The following is a 17,196-nucleotide window of genomic DNA, read 5'->3' as shown; positions in this document are numbered from 1 at the left end:
TTGACGGTCGCGCACAAAGTTCCCTTCCATGGTTTATGGTCGGCACCGTTGCATGTTGATCCGGACGCGGCAGTAGCGCGCTACCGCAGTTGCAGCGCTATTTAGGCGCCGCTTCCGCTGGTCTGCTGTCTGGTGGAACAATTAGCTTCGGCTTGAAGGACGCCCGTCGCGTCGGCGCCGCTTTGGGGGACGGCTCCTCCGAAGGTGCGCCGTCTGTTGATTGGTCACCTTGCACTGTTTCGAGATGAGCGCGCTTCGTCGATAAAACCGCAGCGCTTCCCATTGTGATATCGTTATTGTCTTGCCCTATGTGCGCCTCCTCCACTGGGCTCGTAGAAGTTCTGACAGTAGGCTGCATCTCTTGGCTCGCCTTCTCCTCAGGGGCGTGTTGTAACTCCTGAGGTGGCTTGACCAGGCTTGTCTCGCTGTGCTCAACGCTTGAATGTTGAGCGCTCTTCTCATTAGCTGCTGCTCTGCCTCCAGCTGGCCCTGACGCTTCCTCGGCCTCCACCTCATCCATGACATGTTCAACCACGTCAATATTCCTTGCAGGCCCTGTCATGGTCGCGTACGTGGGTACACATTGGCTTTCGTCATGACCAAACCGGCGACAACGCGAGCACCGAGGCACTCGACAGTCGCGACGAATATGGCCCTTCTCTCGGCATCGGAGGCAGAGTGGGGGCCTCCCAGCGACGACCAAAAGCGCAGGTTCACCGGCAATACGAAGCTGGTGGGGTATATCCTCAACTGTGACGCTTGACTTCAACTTCAGGCTTAGCACTCGGGTCGTTGAACCTTTTTCTGTTACGCCGAGCACACGCCAGCGTTCCTTCGAGAGCTCGGTCACATCGCCATACGGCAGGAAGGCCACACGCACTTCTTCGTCAGTCACGTTGTGAAGAACCCAGTGCACTTTAACACGCACCTCTTGCTTGTTGGGACCGATAACGAGACACCGATGCTCCTTGACGCTAATGCTCCCGGCAGCGAGCATTTTCTTTACAGCTTTTGCGTTCTTAAACGTAACCGCCAAGACATGATTCATTTGAAACGCGCCCAAGGCCACCACCTCGGGAAGCAGTTCCAAATAGGCAAGGGCCTCCCTGTAGACCTTGACCCTACGAACGTCGCCGTGCAAAAATACGGTATTCAAAACTATACGACCTGTAGGGAGGCGGAGTAGCATAACTTCGTAACCTGCTTCGCTATCTTCAGCAGCAATCCTGTTTCCGCGGCTCCGCTGAGCCGCTGACACCGCTGGAGCTCATGATCCTGCGTCCGTACACGCCAGTGGCCGGAAGTAGAATCAGGCCATGAGGGCACGCTCAGAACCATCACGAGCTAATAGTTTCGCTCTCATATTCCGGCCCAAATGTTTTGGCCTCAGCCCCGTCAGGATGCTGCGGCCATAGCTGGCGTTTGGTACCTCCGCGTCTTTCCATTCCTCTTAACCAATTTGTTATGTATAATCCACACTACAAACAGCGTTGCTTGCTTGGGTGACTGGAGCAACAGAAAAAAAAAAGCAGGGAAAGCATTGCCTGCACTCTACCCTCGGCGGGACTCGAACCCGCAATCCCCGGTTTAGGAGACCGATGCCCTATCCGTTAGGCCACGAGGGCACGCTCAGAACCATCACGAGCTGATAGTCTCGCTCTCATATTCGGGCCCAAATGTTTCGGCCTCTGCCCCGTCAGGATACTGCGGCCATAGCTAGCGTTTGGTATCTCCGCGTCTTTCCATTTCTCTTAAACAATTTGTTATGTATAATCCCAAGGAGGTAATATAACCTCCTTGTATAATCCACACTACAAACAGCGTTGCTTGCTTAGGTGACTGGAGCAACAGAACAAAAAAAAGTAGGGAAAGAATTTCCTGCACTCCACCCTCGGCGGGACTCGAACCCGCAATCCCCGGTTTAGGAGACCGATGCCTTATCCGTTAGGCCACGAGGGCACGCTCTGAACCAGCACGAGCTGATAGTTTCGCTCTCATATTCCGGCCCAATGTTTTGACCCTAGCCCCGTGAGGATGCAGCGGCCATAGCTAGCGTTTAGTATCTCCGCGTCTTTCCATTCCTCTTAACCAATTTGTTATGTATAATCCACACTACAAACAGCGTTGCTTGCTTGGGTGACTGGAGCAACAGAAAAAAAAAAGCAGGGAAAGCATTGCCTGCACTCTACCCTCGGCGGGACTCGAACCCGCAATCCCCGGTTTAGGAGACCGATGCCTTGTCCGTTAGGCCACGAGGGCACGCTCTGAACCTGCACGAGCTAATAGTTTCGCTCTCATATTCCGGCCCAAATGTTTTGGCCCTAGCCCCGCCAGGATGCAGCGGCCATAGCTAGCGTTTGGTATCTCCGCGTCTTTCCATTTCTCTTAAACAATTTGTTACGTCTAGATGCCAAATTCGCGGCTACACTGGCAGAATTCAAAACTTTTATCATCGACGAAGTTAAGAAAGAAATGGCCAACCTAGCGGCCAGGATCACTACACACGGAATGCAACCAATTCATGGGCAATATGGCCCCCCGCCCGCAGAGAATTAGCGTATGGCAGTGGAACTGCAGGCACTTCCTTCCCAAGAAGGATCACCTGCAGCTTCTAATCCAGAATACTGAAGAAAATCCGGACGTAATAGCGCTCCAGGAGAATAGAGGAAAAACCAAATTAGCGGGATTCAAAAGCTTCATGCAGAAAGGCGCGGACACCAAAAAAGAACAATTAACCGCTATTCTAGTACAAAGAAACATCACGGCTATCCAGCATGAATTCAATGGGATAACCGCTAATTACACTCTGATAGAGGTTGTTCCTCGCAATAGAGGAGACAGAAATCTTTTCATACTAAATGTGTACAGCTCTCCCCAAGATAAAGGGCTAGCCGTTCCAAATTTATTGCATAAGACTATGCACTTCACTAAAGGAGCGCAAATCCTCGTAGTCGGAGACTTTAACGCACCCCATGCTGAATGGGGATAAGTTAAATCCACCAAGAAAGGCACGAAGCTACGGGAAACTTCACGCGATCTCGACCTCACTTTACTTAATGATCCCCACTCCTGCACGCTGCTAGGCAACAGCGTCAGCAGGGATAGCACACCCGACCTGACCTTCACCAAGAATATAACTGAAGCCAAATGGCATAACACCAGAAATACGGCAGGCAGCGATCATTGCATCATAACAATCGCGCTTCATACGTCCGCACAGAAGTCAATTTCAACAAGCACTACGCTCACGGATTGGAATAACTTTAGAAAACTTAGAGAAGATACCGCTCCCGCCAACATCGAAAACTTAGATAGTTGGGTAGAGCAGCTTAAAAATGACGTGCGCAAGACGACCAAGGGGGTGGAAGCGACGGAAGATCAGCCGACGGCTGACTCCAAGCTTCTACATCTCTGGGAAGCGCACAAAAGCGTCCTCAATAGATGGCAAAAACAAAAACACAACAGGGCACTTACGCTAAAGGCAGTCAAACTACAGAGGCAGATCGAAGCACATACATCCGACTTATCTCGGCAACAATGGGGCCAGATATGCGACAGCCTAAATGATCAGTTAGGCAACAAAAGGGCCTGGCTCCTCTTAAGGCACCTCTTAGATCCCACTCAAACAAAATCTACTACCAGATCTCACATGAGCGAAATCATACACGGATTCCCCGGAACAGATGCGGAGCTCCTAGGCGAACTTCGAAAGAGATACCTGAACACGTCTAAAAGCGACGCCCTTAACCGCTACACGGGTGCTCCCAACGAGGAGCTGGACAGAGACATAACGGACGCAGAGACATGGGCTGCAATCGGTCACCTTCGTACAACATCAGCTGCGGGACCGGACGGAGTCAGGAATAAGATGCTGCGAAATCTAGATCGTAAATCTCTCTCGGCAGTTACCGATTTAATGAATGGATATTGGCGCAAAGGAGAACTTCCTCAGTCGTGGAAACACGCGATAGTAACGTTCATTCCTAAACCCAACAAGAAGCTCAGCATTGACAACCTCAGACCCATATCCCTTACCTCGTGCTTAGCCAAACTCATGGAGCATGTGATCTTGAGCCGATTGCAAGGCTATGCTGAGGATAATGACTTATTACCCAGTACTATGGTAGGTTTCAGGAGCTACCTATCAACCCAAGACGTCATTCTCCAGTTGTATAACGACGTCATAGATCCCCCGGATAAAACCGGCACCAAAGCCGTTCTTGGACTTGACTTAGAAAAGGCCTTCGACTACGTATCGCATGGAGCAATTCTAAGAGGCCTCTCGAGCTTAAATGTAGGTGCCAGAACCTACAAGTATGCCAGTTCTTTCCTATCGGGAAGAACGGCAGAACTCTTATTCGGAGGAATCAGGTCGGATAGGATAGAACTGGGAGATAGAGGCACGCCGCAAGGCTCCGTCCTGTCACCCTTTCGGGCTTGGTTTGGTTTTGGGGGGTTTAACGTCCCAAAGCGACTAAGGCTATGAGAGACGCCGTAGTGAAGGGCTCCGGAAATTTCGACCACCTGGGGTTCTTTAACGTGCACTGACATCGCACAGTACACGGGCCTCTAGAATTTCTCCTCCAAAGAAATTCTAGCCGCCGCGGCCGGGATCGAACCCGCGTCTTTTGGGTCAGCAGCCGAGCACCATAGCCACTGAGCCACCGCGGCGGAAGTTGTCACCCTTTCTCTTAAACCTATCACTCATATCGCTGCCTAGCAAGCTAAACGCCATAGAGGACTTACGTCATACACTCTATGCGGACGACGTTACCCTATGGGTGGCGAATGGCTCCGATGCTCACATAGAAGAAACTCTTCAGAAAGCAGTACAAGTAGTCCAGGAGCATGCGAGTAGCATAGGACTCAAATGTTCTCAACCCAAGTCTGAACTCCTTCTAATCAGACATAAGAAACAGAGAGAAAACACCATAGAGGTGAACCTTCAAGGTCTCCCGATAAAGGAGGTCGAAACCATTCGAGTACTAGGTCTGTTCATTCAAAATAATCGTAAGAGCAACATTACAATCACCCGTCTGGAAACAACGGTCAACCAGATAGTCAGGCTCATTCGAAGAATCACTGCTAAGAAGAGAGGTATGAAGGAGGCCGATGATGATGATGATGAAAACTTTATTTGTAACAAGGGAGTTTTGGACACGTCGGTCCTTGGGCCCCCATCTGTCGCCTTATACATGCATTCGTCATTAGCAGATTCACCTACTCCCTACCATACCTCAAACTATTTAAGGTGGACATCGACAGATTAAACAGGTTACTCGGACAGGCATATAAAGCTGGTCTAGGGCTTCCTAGAAACACACCCACGGACAGATTTTTATCCTTGGGTATACACAACACTGTAGAAGAACTCATCACTGCACACAAGGCGATGCACATCCAGAGACTGGCCAACACTACAGCGGGAAGGGAGATTCTAGATCGAATAGGCGTAAACGCTGAACCCATGTCTGACCGACCGGGCCCTCTACTACGAGGAGTGCGCGACCAACTAGTCATCAAACCGCTCCCCAAAAATATGCTACCGGGCTTCCACGATGGCAGCCGATGAGCCAGAGCGCGGGCTTTGCATAGAAAGTACCTTAATCATCCTGGAGCAGTATACACCGATGCAGCCGATTATAATTTCAGCCAAGGGGCCTTCGCTATCTGCGCATCCAAATTCACAGCAGGAAAAAGCGAGTGCATCTCTGCGGCCTCAGTCACGGTCAAGTACGCGGATCAAGCAGAAGAAGCGGCCATAGCCTTGGCCATAGCAAATACTGACGCTGACATCATTCTCAGTGATTCCAAGACTGCCATACGCAACTTCTCGCGCGGTAGAATATCCCTAACTGCTAGAAACATACTCACAAATATTACACTGCAACGAGAAGTAGAACTGGTATGGACTCCTGCCCATTCAGGGAACCCAGGGAACGAAGCAGCCCACCAACACGCTCGAGGTTTTGTCGGCCGAGCGGTGGGCTCTTGTCCAGGGGGATCCCAGATGGAGGCAGTGATTTCGTACCACGAAATTACCCAATTCTACAAACTCTCTCGAAGAATCTATCCTCCCCCGCACAAGTCACTCTCCAAACACCAAGAGGTGGCTTCGAGAAGACTTCAAACCCATTCTTACCCGAACCCGTACATTTACGCCCACATCTACCCCGATCTCATAGACCCCACCTGCAAACACTGCGGTAGCACTGCCACCCTCGATCATATGCTATGGGACTGCTCGGAGGATCCTCCTCCGGAAGCTCTTATAGAAGCTCCCTCACCAGACGCCTGGGAAGAATTGCTGCGCAGCTCGGACCCCGCCGTCCAGGCAGGAGCCATCGAGCGCGCCGAAGAGGTCGCCGCCAGCTATCAGCTAACGGCCACCTGGCCGTTCTCCTAAGCGTCCAGGAACCCTTCTTTTCCGAAAATAAAGTTTTCTCTCTCTCTGTCTCTCTCTCTCTCCCTATGTATAATCCACACTACAAACAGCGTTGCTTGCTTAGGTGACTGGAGCAACAGAAAAAAAAGTAGGGAAAGAATTTCCTGCACTCTACCCTCGGCGGGACTCGAACCCGCAATCCCCAGGTTAGGAGACCGATGCCTTATCCGTTAGGCCACGAGGGCACGTTTTTTTTTTCTTCAACATGGTATTTATTACAGTGATGTTATGTTTATTTTTTTTATTTTATTTAGTACATACTGCAGACCCTTTTCAGGGTCCAAGCAGGACAGGCATATATTCTTAAAACTCAAAAGATACAGAACACAATGAAAAGAAATATACATAAAAATGAGGAGACAAATATTGCAAACTATTACGATGTCATAACATGGTTCCAATCGGATATTGTCCGCGGAAAAAACGAATACTTAAAACAGTCAGTTTTCGCAAAATACGGTGTCAATGAGTGAATGTGATGATGTCGGGTATAACGTGTGGTTAAAGGGGATATGTACTGTGAAGGATCCAAAGCAAACTTATGGTTAAGTAAAGAATAAAGAAACTCAAGGCGATATTTTCCTCTTCGCGTTTCAAGTGTTTCAATATTGTTAGCCGCCATGAGGTCAGTGGGGGAGTCGGTGATTTTAAATTTGGAATAGATAAACCTAACAGCTTTTCTTTGAACCCTTTCTAATTTATATATGTTAAGTTTAGTGAATGGGTCCCAAACAACCGAAGCATACTCAAGCTTTGGCCTGATGTAAGTGTTATACGTTAGCAGTTTTACGTGAGAAGGTGAATTTCTTAGTTTATGCCTCAGAAAACACAGCTTTTTAAATGCAGAGGAGCATATGTTATCTATATGTGAGTTCCAGGAAAGACTGCTTGTGATTGTTACACCTAGATATTTGAAGCTATTAACCTGCTTTAGTGTTGATGATCCGAGTGTATACACGTGGTTAATTGGGTTCTTTTTATGTGTTATTTGCATCGAAACTGTTTTTTCAGTGTTAAGAACCATGGAAAACTCGCTGCACCAATCAAGAACATTTCGAAGACACTGGTGACAATGGGACTCACGCTCGAAGACAATGGGACTCACGCTCGTATTGCAACCACTGGGCATGGCAGCATCGACAGAATGCGGAGCACTAATCCGTTTGTCTTCCTTGTGCAGGTGAGCAAAAAGTATGAAAAATGTTTTCGTTCTAATGACCTATTCCTGTTGGTGCTGCCGTGCCCTCGGCTTTGTTGCTTGCTACAGGTTTTCACATTGTGTCTGAGGAAATTATTATTGTTAGCCGGTGACATTGAATCGAACCCAGGCCCTGACATGACCCGAATTTTACAACAACTTAATGATATTGCAGTCGACATAAAAGATATGAAAGAGAACAGGTTACCGAACATAGAGAACAAATTAGATGCCCTGTCCAGGCTTGAGAGCCGAGTAACGTCCTGCCAAGAACAGGTTAGTTGTATGAGTACAACGATTGAAAGGCTTGAAGCAAGGCTTGAGCAGCTTGAAAATTATAGTAGGAGGTCAAATTTGATCATATATGGCATCCCAGAAACTGAAGAGGAAACAAATGAATCGCTTGAAGAAACCGTAAACAAAGATATTTTTCATGATATTTTAGGACTCGATCCTATACCTATTGAGCGGATACATAGGTTAGGTAAACCGGCAATTGACAAAACACGTCCTGTAATCCTAAAGCTTTTAGACAGTAGGCATAAAACTGTGATACTCAAGAACGGAAAGAAACTAAAGGGAAAAGATTATTCAATTGGCGAAGACTTTTCAAAGAACGTTCGTGAACTAAGAAAGAAACTATGGGATAGCGCGAAGCCGAACCGAGATAAAAAAGAAAGGGTTTCCTTGGTGTTTGATAAGTTATATATCAATAATATTCCTTACGTTTGGGACTGCGAAAAAAATGATAAAGTGAGGGTTCAAAAAAACGACGGGATCGGCGCAAGTCGGCCCGTGACGCGAAGTTGTACGCAGTTGCGAAACCGCTCACCGATAGTGAGTGGTTCATTTACCTCAGCTTCTTTCTTCACTAAGACAGATAGCTTGTCTTGCCATAGTAACACGGGCCAATCTAGTATAAAAAGCTTGAGAATAGTTAACATTAACGCACGCAGCGTTGCAAACAAGAAAGACTCGCTTGAACTTAAACTGCTGGAGTTCGACCCACACATATCAGTCCTGACGGAAACTTGGTTACATGACGACTTAGCAGATGACCTGGTATTTCCTCCTCATTATAAAGTCGTTCGCAAGGACAGGACCTCAAGGGGTGGTGGCGTAGCCATTCTCTTAAAAGACTCTGTAGAATGCGACCTTGTATATTATGTTCCTGACCTTGAATGCCTAAATTTGCATAAAAATTTCTTGCTGGGGTCATTCTTTCATCCTGTATGGTTGCTACAGGCCACCAGATGCCACACCCGACTATCTTATTAAGCTACAACATCACCTGTCTCATTTCCAAAATAAGAAAATACTGTTAATAGGTGACTTCAATCTGCCAGATGTGTGCTGGGACCGCTTACAAGGCGGTGCTAAGTCTGGGAGCAGTGCAGACGTTCTGTTTGATGTCATGCTTACTCATGATTTAGCTCAAATTGTAAATCAACCTACTCGTGTACAAGGTACATCTTCCTCTATACTAGACTTAGTTTTTGCTAGCCGTCAATATTCTATGCATACTGTATCGGTCGAAACAGGCATTTCAGACCATCACCTCGTAAGCGTATCGATAGATTTAGTTAAGTCCCCTTACCACAGCAAAAAAGCCAGTCATGTACGTTGTTTCAAGGATTATTCTAGGGCTGATGATGCCGCAGTGATTGAACATATGGAAACTTGTTTACCGAGCTTCGATGATAATGATGATGTCTGCAAGCTGTGGGAGCGATTCGTCGAAATGTGTCAATATTGTCTAAATGCCTTCGTTCCGAATAAACGCAAAAAAGTTCACAAACGCACACCTTGGATGACGCGGAAGATTATTCAACTGAAGCGAAAACTAAAAAGATCTAAGAAAAAAAACCACCAGTTAAGTCAGATTGAAACAAGTGCCTGATCCCCACCAATGCGTACTTGATGGGGTAAATCGCCGACCGACAGGCCCGTTTTGAGCCTAAGAGTCACCAGTCGCATCGACGACCCTTTGTCCTGGACGCCTTCTTTCCATTCCTCTTAACCAATTTGTTATAAATAATCCGCACTACAAACAGCGTTGCTTGCATGGGTGACTGGAGCAACAGAAAAAAAAAATAAGGCAAGCATTGCCTGCACTCTACCCTCGGCGGGACTCGAACCCGCAATCCCCGGTTTAGGAGACCGATGCCTAATCCGCAAATCCACGAGGGCACGTTGTTTTTAAGCATGAAATGCTTTCAGCTCCCGTTGTCGGCAGTGTGGTGACGTCACGCCGAGACCGAGAGCCACCATCCGGGCACTGAATTCCACTCATCCGGGCACTGAATTCCACACATCCGGGAGCTTAAACGAGAGCATCCGGGCACCGTACGAGATTTAACGAGACTCATACGTGATGTGTTAGGGGCGTTGAGAGAGGGCCGCTTAGAGCTAGAGGGAAGCTCCAGGGCTAACAGGGCTTTGGGCAGAAAAACTGCTTCCGCGCCGTCCCCAAGGATGACGCCACGGTCCCACACTCACGCATGTAAAAGACCGGCCGTTGGGCCTTCAGCTCATGACGTTTCCCCCTTTTGGCAGGCAGATGTATACGCGCTCGCGGAGTATTCGAACGCGCTGCATATACATTCTTGTCAGGCCTGCGTCTCGTCGTGTCCGCGTACGCTTCTGCATCGTCCTGCATTTCAATGCCGCCACCGTCACAGCTGCTTAAGCCGAGCAATGGAGCCTGATGAAAGGAGAGGTAGGAAGCGTCTTGCGGAAAGCGATCGCTTTGCGAGTGATACGCCACAGCAGAAGACTGCTCGCCCCTGCCGACAACGCCATGATTATGCGGCCGCTCCCGAAAGCGACAAGGCCGCCACGGTTCGCGGCTGCCTACCTAAGCCCGCCCTATTGCAGGCGATCTCTTCGACGCAACAAGAAGAGTGTGGTGTGGTGTGGTATGGTGTGGTGTGGTGTGGTGTGGTGTGGTGTGGTGTGGTGTGGTGTGGTGTGGTGTGGTGTGGTGTGGTGTGGTGTGGTGTGGTGTGGTGTGGTGTGGTGTGGTGTGGTGTGGTGTGGTGTGGTGTGGTGTGGTGTGGTGTGGTGTGGTGTGGTGTGGTGTGGTGTGCTGAACAGTAGACCCATTTCAAGATTTTGACTAGTACCATCTACAACCAATGTGTTATGCCGGTAAGCGTTTCATGCTTACTCTACTCACGGTTACGGGAGAGGCAGAGATTTTTTTTCTTTATTGCCGGGCTTCGACATTACAAAACAGAACATGATAATATGTACATACAGTGTACAGAGTTAGCCAGGATCCCAAACAGTGGGCCTGACTTAGTCAGGTTAAAATTCTCTGAAAAGTTACGAGGGGTTCCAGCCTTGGTAACCCCTCAGGGACCTCCACTATTAGCTTTTGTTCTTCCAGAAACTTGTGCATACTTTCTCTAAAATACATGCGGGCTGGCCGTGCGTCAGGGTCACAATGGCACCCTGCCATGCGGGACCGCCATATACTGTGGAGGCAAGCCAGCATGACTAAGTCTAACGGAACCCCATCCTCGTTTTTGGTAGGCAAGAACCTTATTCCTTATGAGTGGATTGGAAGCTGTTTCTTTAAAGTCGTCTGCAACATGTCCCAAAAATAGACCCCTTCCCAACAGTGCAAAAAGACGTGGTCAGTTGTCTCCGGCTGTTTGCATATGATACAATGCGACCCCCAAGGAAAAAATATCTGTTTTGCCTCGGGAAAAGTTTTCACAGGTAAAGTTCCAGAGTGTAACTCTTGACTCCCGGTGGTACCTTCATTTTCTTTACCCTTTTCAATAGGTTGTAGCCCGGTCCTCCACAGTACATGGCCCTGTACAAGGGATCCGGAAAGAGCAAATCCTTGTACAAATCATTCTGGCTCACATCACTCAAATATTGTTTTGAAAATCTAGCGTTTAAAAATCTGACGCTGGCAACTATCTCCTTGAAAAACCCAAAAATGCCACCCGTCATACACTCAGTTGAAACACGAGAACATGCTCAGAGCCATCACGAGCTAATAGTTTCGCTCTCATATTCCGGCCCCAAATGTTTTGGCCCATTACTGTCAACAAACCGACCCTCCTCTTAAGCCTAGAAGCGGCAGAATCGTCACTCTTAATAAAAAAAAATAAAGCAAATTTGTCACTTTTACCTTTTCTTAGAGGCGAGGTGAGACGAAGCGAAAGACCGGTGCCCCATTTCTGGCCAGTGAACGCGCTGAAAAAGGCAGCAACAACGAGAATTCAGTCCAAAGCAAGGGGTCCGGCATGGGGTCCGGCTTCGAGGGGCGCCGCCATGCTTGTCGCCGCGCGGCGGAAATCAGTCTGGACCGATCGGCCTCGCCGCACCGCTTTCCGCCTCTCTCGGCGTCAAAAGCGGCCGAATCCGCTTCGCTCGCCGGATTTTTGGGCAAGTGTGAACGCGCCTTTGCTCCGAAAACCGAGCAGATAGAAAAATTAAGACAGATGTCATCTTACAGGCCGATCGCTTTGACAAATGTTGATTATAAGATACATAGAAAGGTGCTAGCGGTCAGGTTGCGAACCGTAATACGGGTATTAGTTGGCTTACACCAAACATGCGGTATAAAAGGGCGTTCCATTGCTCATAACAGCCATAAAGCGAAGTGCGTGCTGGAGACCTGTGATGCCATGTATGACCATGTGGCAGTCCTCCAGCTCGACCTCGAGAAACCGTTTGACTGTGTGTCTCATGAACTTTTGTTTTGTATTCTAAACCATATTAATGTCGGGTCGTAATTAGTGAGGGAGTTGCCATGGCGTACCGTAACTGCAGTGCAAGGTTAATTGTAAATAAGAAGTTGGGGGTCCCCATAAGCATACAACGTTCGGTGCGCCAAGGCTTCCTCCTCAGCCCTCTGTTGTTTTGTAAATACATTGAACCACTGTGTTTAAAAATATTGAAAATGATTCAATTCATGGTTTTCTAGTACAGGCAGCGGAAGTGAAGTTTCTTGCAAACGCAGACGACGTCGCTTTTTTTTGTATCGATCACAGCAGTATAACCATACGGTCGACGTTGCAAAGCGCTTTAGTAGAGTTACCGGAAGTTTGGTGAACTGGCGGAGGTGTGTTGAATTCTGGCACGCAGATTGGCCATCAACCCCAGATACTTTCGCCAATGTCTCATGGATGACAGCACCCGTTAAGTACGTCGTTACCGTTGGAATTTTACCAAGATTCTGAGCACTATTGGCGAGAGCAAGTGAAAGAAACTCGGGAGAAGGCGGCAACATGGAAAAGCGCCCATTTGTCTATATTTTCAAGAGCCACAGTTTGCAGTCTTTTTTTTTTTTCATAAGCAAGTTTTGGTATGTAATGCAAGTGTTGCACTGTTCTCGGCTGAATGTGCAAAAGCTGCATCGTGTTTTCGCAGTTTTTATTTGGGCCTCAAGTTGGGAGAGGTGTAGCCGGACGATTCTCTTCCGGGGCGTCAAAGTAGGCGGACTTGGACTCGGGCATTTGTTTCTGCGCCAAGTTGTAAATAGGTTCTTGTTTTATGCGAAGCATATTACTAGAGCTACACTACAGCCCGTCGAGCGCGGCGGTGGAGCTACCATTGACCTTTAGCGTGACCACGTGACACCACGTGACAACATGACGTCACAGCAGAGGAGAGATGGGCTGCCGGCTGGCGCGGTCGGCCGCGGCGGTGGAGGCTCCACATCAGAGGCGCTGCAGCTGACCACGTGACGCTACAGCAGCGGTATAAAGCTGAGCTTGCCTCGCTCTCCGGGCACTTACGAGGCGGCCAGGTGTTGGGATGCCGCCTAGAAGCAGGGCTGATTTGAACGAGAAGCAAAAGCTTCAGCGTGCCACAGAGACAGATGAAGAGCGGGATGAACGTCTGGCTAAGCGGCGTGCTCAATATGCGGCTCGGCGACAACGTTCTACAACAACTGAAGAACAAAGCGAGGAACTTTACCAAGCCTAGCCATCAATATGCTTCGCATCTGACTAGGCTTAACCTTAGCTAAGCCTCAGCCATTTTTTCCGGAATATTAAAGATCCCTTTCTTCGCATCATGTGAGAAGTAAGACTCGGGCGTGCATTGCCGGAATTTGTTGTCGCAACGCAACAAATGTCTGGACGAACTTGAGAATTTTTTAGAGAGATTGTCCGCAGCGTTCGTTTTCTCACCGCCCGTTTTTTAATAGAATTTTTAAGCAATGTTGAGAAGAAAACGTTGTATAAGAAGCTATGTGAAAATGTTTTCGCGGAACCTATGTACAGAGCCTTATACTGCGGAGGCCCAGGCAGTGATGTCCTTAAACGGGTTAAAATATCCATTTACCGTCAGGGACAACTTTTTTTTTCAAGCCGCACACAGGCACTTTGAGTGTGAAGTCATTTCAACAGGCTAAGGGGCTCTTCAATGAGGATCACTTTGCTTCATATGCAAGCTACCGGAAACCATAGATTACGTTTTTCTTCATTGTTGGGAGAGAGTTTATTTCTTTGATGTCCTGCAAAGAACCTTAAAGAAAGAATTACCGCTGCACCCTCAAGGAATCAGGTTTTTGCCTACAGAGACCGAAGGTGGCTTAACAGAAGATCTTATTATGCCCGTGAGCCTTCACAGCATATGGCGCTCTCGAATGGCGGGGTACCATTGTGACCCGGACGCGAAGCCAGCTCGAATGCATTTTCGTGAAAACATGCACAAGTTTTGTGAGGTACTACAATAAAGATCATGTGTCCCTGAGCGGTTGTCAAAGTTGGAACATCTGACGCATCTCTGAGAATTTTAACCTGACAATGCCTAGCCAAAGTGACTTTTAGGCTACTATTGTGATTGTTTTTGGTGAACGTTTCTGGTTGATATCCGTTGAAGTCCAACCAACCAGTAACCAATTTCTTATGTATAATCCGCACTACAAACAGAGTTGCTTGTTTGGGTGACTGGAGCAACAGAAAAAAAATGCAGGGAAAGCATCGCCTGCAGTCTACCCTCGGCGGGACTCGAACCCGCAATCCCCGGTTTAGGAGACCGGTGCCTTATCCGTTAGGCCACGAGGGCACTCTTTTTTGTCTTTATTGCCTGTTTTGACAGGTTACAACAGATCATAAACAGATGTTCTGCGCTGCACTCTCAAACATCCAGAGCGGACATGTGTTTCACTCGCGTGAGAAAATCAAAACTGTTTCGGGAAACACAACTCTCCCATGAACTCGATAACTTCATCTCCAAAACATAGCTCCTTGTACACTTCACGTAGCTTAAATATGTTTTCTTTGAAGTAATCGCGGACAGAACGCGCATCTTCATCGCAGTGTCGCACAGCCATTCTGCTTCGCCAAATACTGTGCAGGCCAAGCAGGAAAATTACATCATATTTATAAAGATCCGGCTCAACGTCCAGAAATCGTATCCCATACGGCGTCAAGGGTAAGTCTTTCTTTATTGTACGCTGGAGCACGTCCCAAAAGAGCAGCGCAACTCAGCAATCAATGACGTGTTCTATTGACTCTGGTTTGTGACACAACAAGCAGTCAGTACCCCATGGTAAAAACAATCCCGTCTCCTCGATCCATGTTTTATCCGGCAAAGTCCCAGTATGTAACTTGAAGAAAAACGTCTTCACACCCGCTCGTACCACCATTTTTCGTACTCTTTTTAAAACATTTCCTGCTTGGCCTCCACTATACAGAGATCGATATGTTGGCTCCGGGAATTAAGACAGCGTCAAGCAAATCTTTTAACAATTTCTTACGCGTGACAGTATGAAGATATTCCAAACTGAAGCGAGCATTAAGAAACCGCAAAGCAAAGACCACTTCTTTCAAAAACCTACTTGCACTGTATCTCATCCCGTCTACACTGGAAATAACATAGTTTGGCAAAGCCGAAGAAAGCCTCACTTGAATAAATGTCCGCAGGAAAGGGTCGCGTTGATCTCGAAGGAACATAAACCTTGACACCACCTGCCTCAGGTACAAGTGTGGCAAGGAAATACCACCTTTTCTCAAACGCAGAAATAAATTATCACGTTTAGTCCTCTCCCATGAGGACTGCCAAACAAAAACTGCGAAGAGACGATGAAACTTTTGAATGCTAAGTCGAGAGCAAGAAAGGACCTGCAACAAATAGCACACTTTTGAAACCAGGTATACATTACATATATTTGCGCGCATGAATACAGACAGTTCCTTTCCCGACCATTTCTGTGCACGCGTGGAGAGTTCTTGAATTTTCTCCTTCCAAAAGTCATTGTTATCTCGATACTTGTCAAGAGGTACACCTAGGTATTTGGGAGGAACATGTGACCATTTTACACTTGCATGAAACAAAGGCGCTGATGCCCAATTCCCATGCCAAAGGCCCGCACACTTGTCCAGATTCACAACGCTATTGGTTACACCACAAAACCTGCGAACAACCGACATCGCATGTTCTATGCTGCTGTGGTCGCTACAGAAAACTGCCACATCATCGGCATAAGCCAGTACTTTAATTTCACAAGCTTCCAGTTCGAAACCACGAATACAGCTGTTATTTATTACATTTCGGCAAAGTGGCTCCAGGTACAGAGCGAAAAGTAGCGGTGACATTGGGTAGCCTTGCCGCACGGATGCTCTAACGGCAATTTTGTCTGCGAGCTCTCGGTTAACAACCAGATTCGGGGTACAGTTACTATAGGCCATTTTAACCCCTGTTAAAATAACTTCTCCAACACAGACATGTTTGAGGATTTTAAAAAGAATGTCATGACATACACGGTCAAAGGCCTTCTCTAAATCAATTTGCAATATTGCGACTCGCCTAAAGTACGCGTCACAGCATTCCAGTATACTCCGAGTGACATGAACATTCGTGAAGATGGTCCACCCTTGAATTCCACACGTCTGGTGGGGGCCAACCAAGATGTCTGCTGTTATCCCGTCAGGACCTGGTGATTTCCCCAAGTGAAGCTCATCAATAGCGTATACATTCCAATTCCGCTGTTGATAAGTCGGCAGACAGGATGTCAGTGTCTTCACTGGTCAGTCGGGGCAATAGTTCTAAAAATTTATCCTGAAAGGCCTGTACATCCACCGGCTTGGAAGCGAACAAATCACGGTAATGCTCACTGAAAGCCTCCCTTATCGCCTTCGGATTGTCTGTCAGAATGCCTTTGTTTTCAATTTCTACGATATCTTTTCTTCTAGCGTATCTTTTTTCTGTCGTCAAATTCCGCCCACTGGGCATATCATCTGCAAGCAAGTGATCTGTTCGTGCACGAATTGCAGCTCCCTGAAACAATGTCCCATCGATAACCTCAATCTTTGCTTTAACTTCGCTGATAAGGTCAGCGTATAGTCCCGGAGCTCTATTTACCTCTATAATTAATTCTTTCCTAGCTTTGGGGAGCCTTACAGAACTGCTGAGTCCTGGGAGGCACTGCTTCTGAAAGAGGACGAAAAAGAACAACGCACTGTCATCCGTCTCGCCCTGGCCGCTGCCGAGATCCAGGAGATTCCGGTCGACGGTTAAGGGGGAGGACATGGCTGGGACCGAGCTGCGACTCGGATCCGGGTCAACCTTTTGACGGGTGTCA

General features: G+C 47.8%; 1 protein-coding gene and 4 non-coding genes across 5 annotated transcripts; all 5 read right to left on the bottom strand.

Moving 5' to 3' along the window:
* Positions 1-97: 97 nt before the first annotated feature.
* On the bottom strand, positions 98-17,144 carry LOC149350562 (uncharacterized). The gene is made up of 2 exons (XM_089575548.1): positions 17,075-17,144; positions 98-1,260 (listed from the first exon to the last, which is right to left on the bottom strand). Exons 1-2 carry the CDS (start codon positions 17,142-17,144, stop codon positions 98-100), a joined length of 1,233 nt encoding a protein of 410 aa, XP_089431674.1.
* On the bottom strand, positions 1,553-1,625 carry TRNAR-CCU (transfer RNA arginine (anticodon CCU)). The gene has a single exon. It is a non-coding gene; the product is annotated as a tRNA-Arg (tRNA).
* On the bottom strand, positions 1,887-1,959 carry TRNAR-CCU (transfer RNA arginine (anticodon CCU)). Its single transcript has one exon. It is a non-coding gene; the product is annotated as a tRNA-Arg (tRNA).
* TRNAR-CCU (transfer RNA arginine (anticodon CCU)) lies at positions 2,187-2,259 on the bottom strand. Its single transcript has one exon. It is a non-coding gene; the product is annotated as a tRNA-Arg (tRNA).
* TRNAR-CCU (transfer RNA arginine (anticodon CCU)) lies at positions 14,606-14,678 on the bottom strand. Its single transcript has one exon. It is a non-coding gene; the product is annotated as a tRNA-Arg (tRNA).
* Positions 17,145-17,196: the final 52 nt, after the last annotated feature.

Source organism: Amblyomma mixtum, chromosome 3 (assembly GCF_055824585.1).
Source record: "Amblyomma mixtum isolate Tamu chromosome 3, ASM5582458v1, whole genome shotgun sequence".
NCBI classification, from domain to species: Eukaryota; Metazoa; Arthropoda; class Arachnida; order Ixodida; family Ixodidae; genus Amblyomma; species Amblyomma mixtum.
This window is presented reverse-complemented; position numbering and strand designations above follow the sequence as displayed.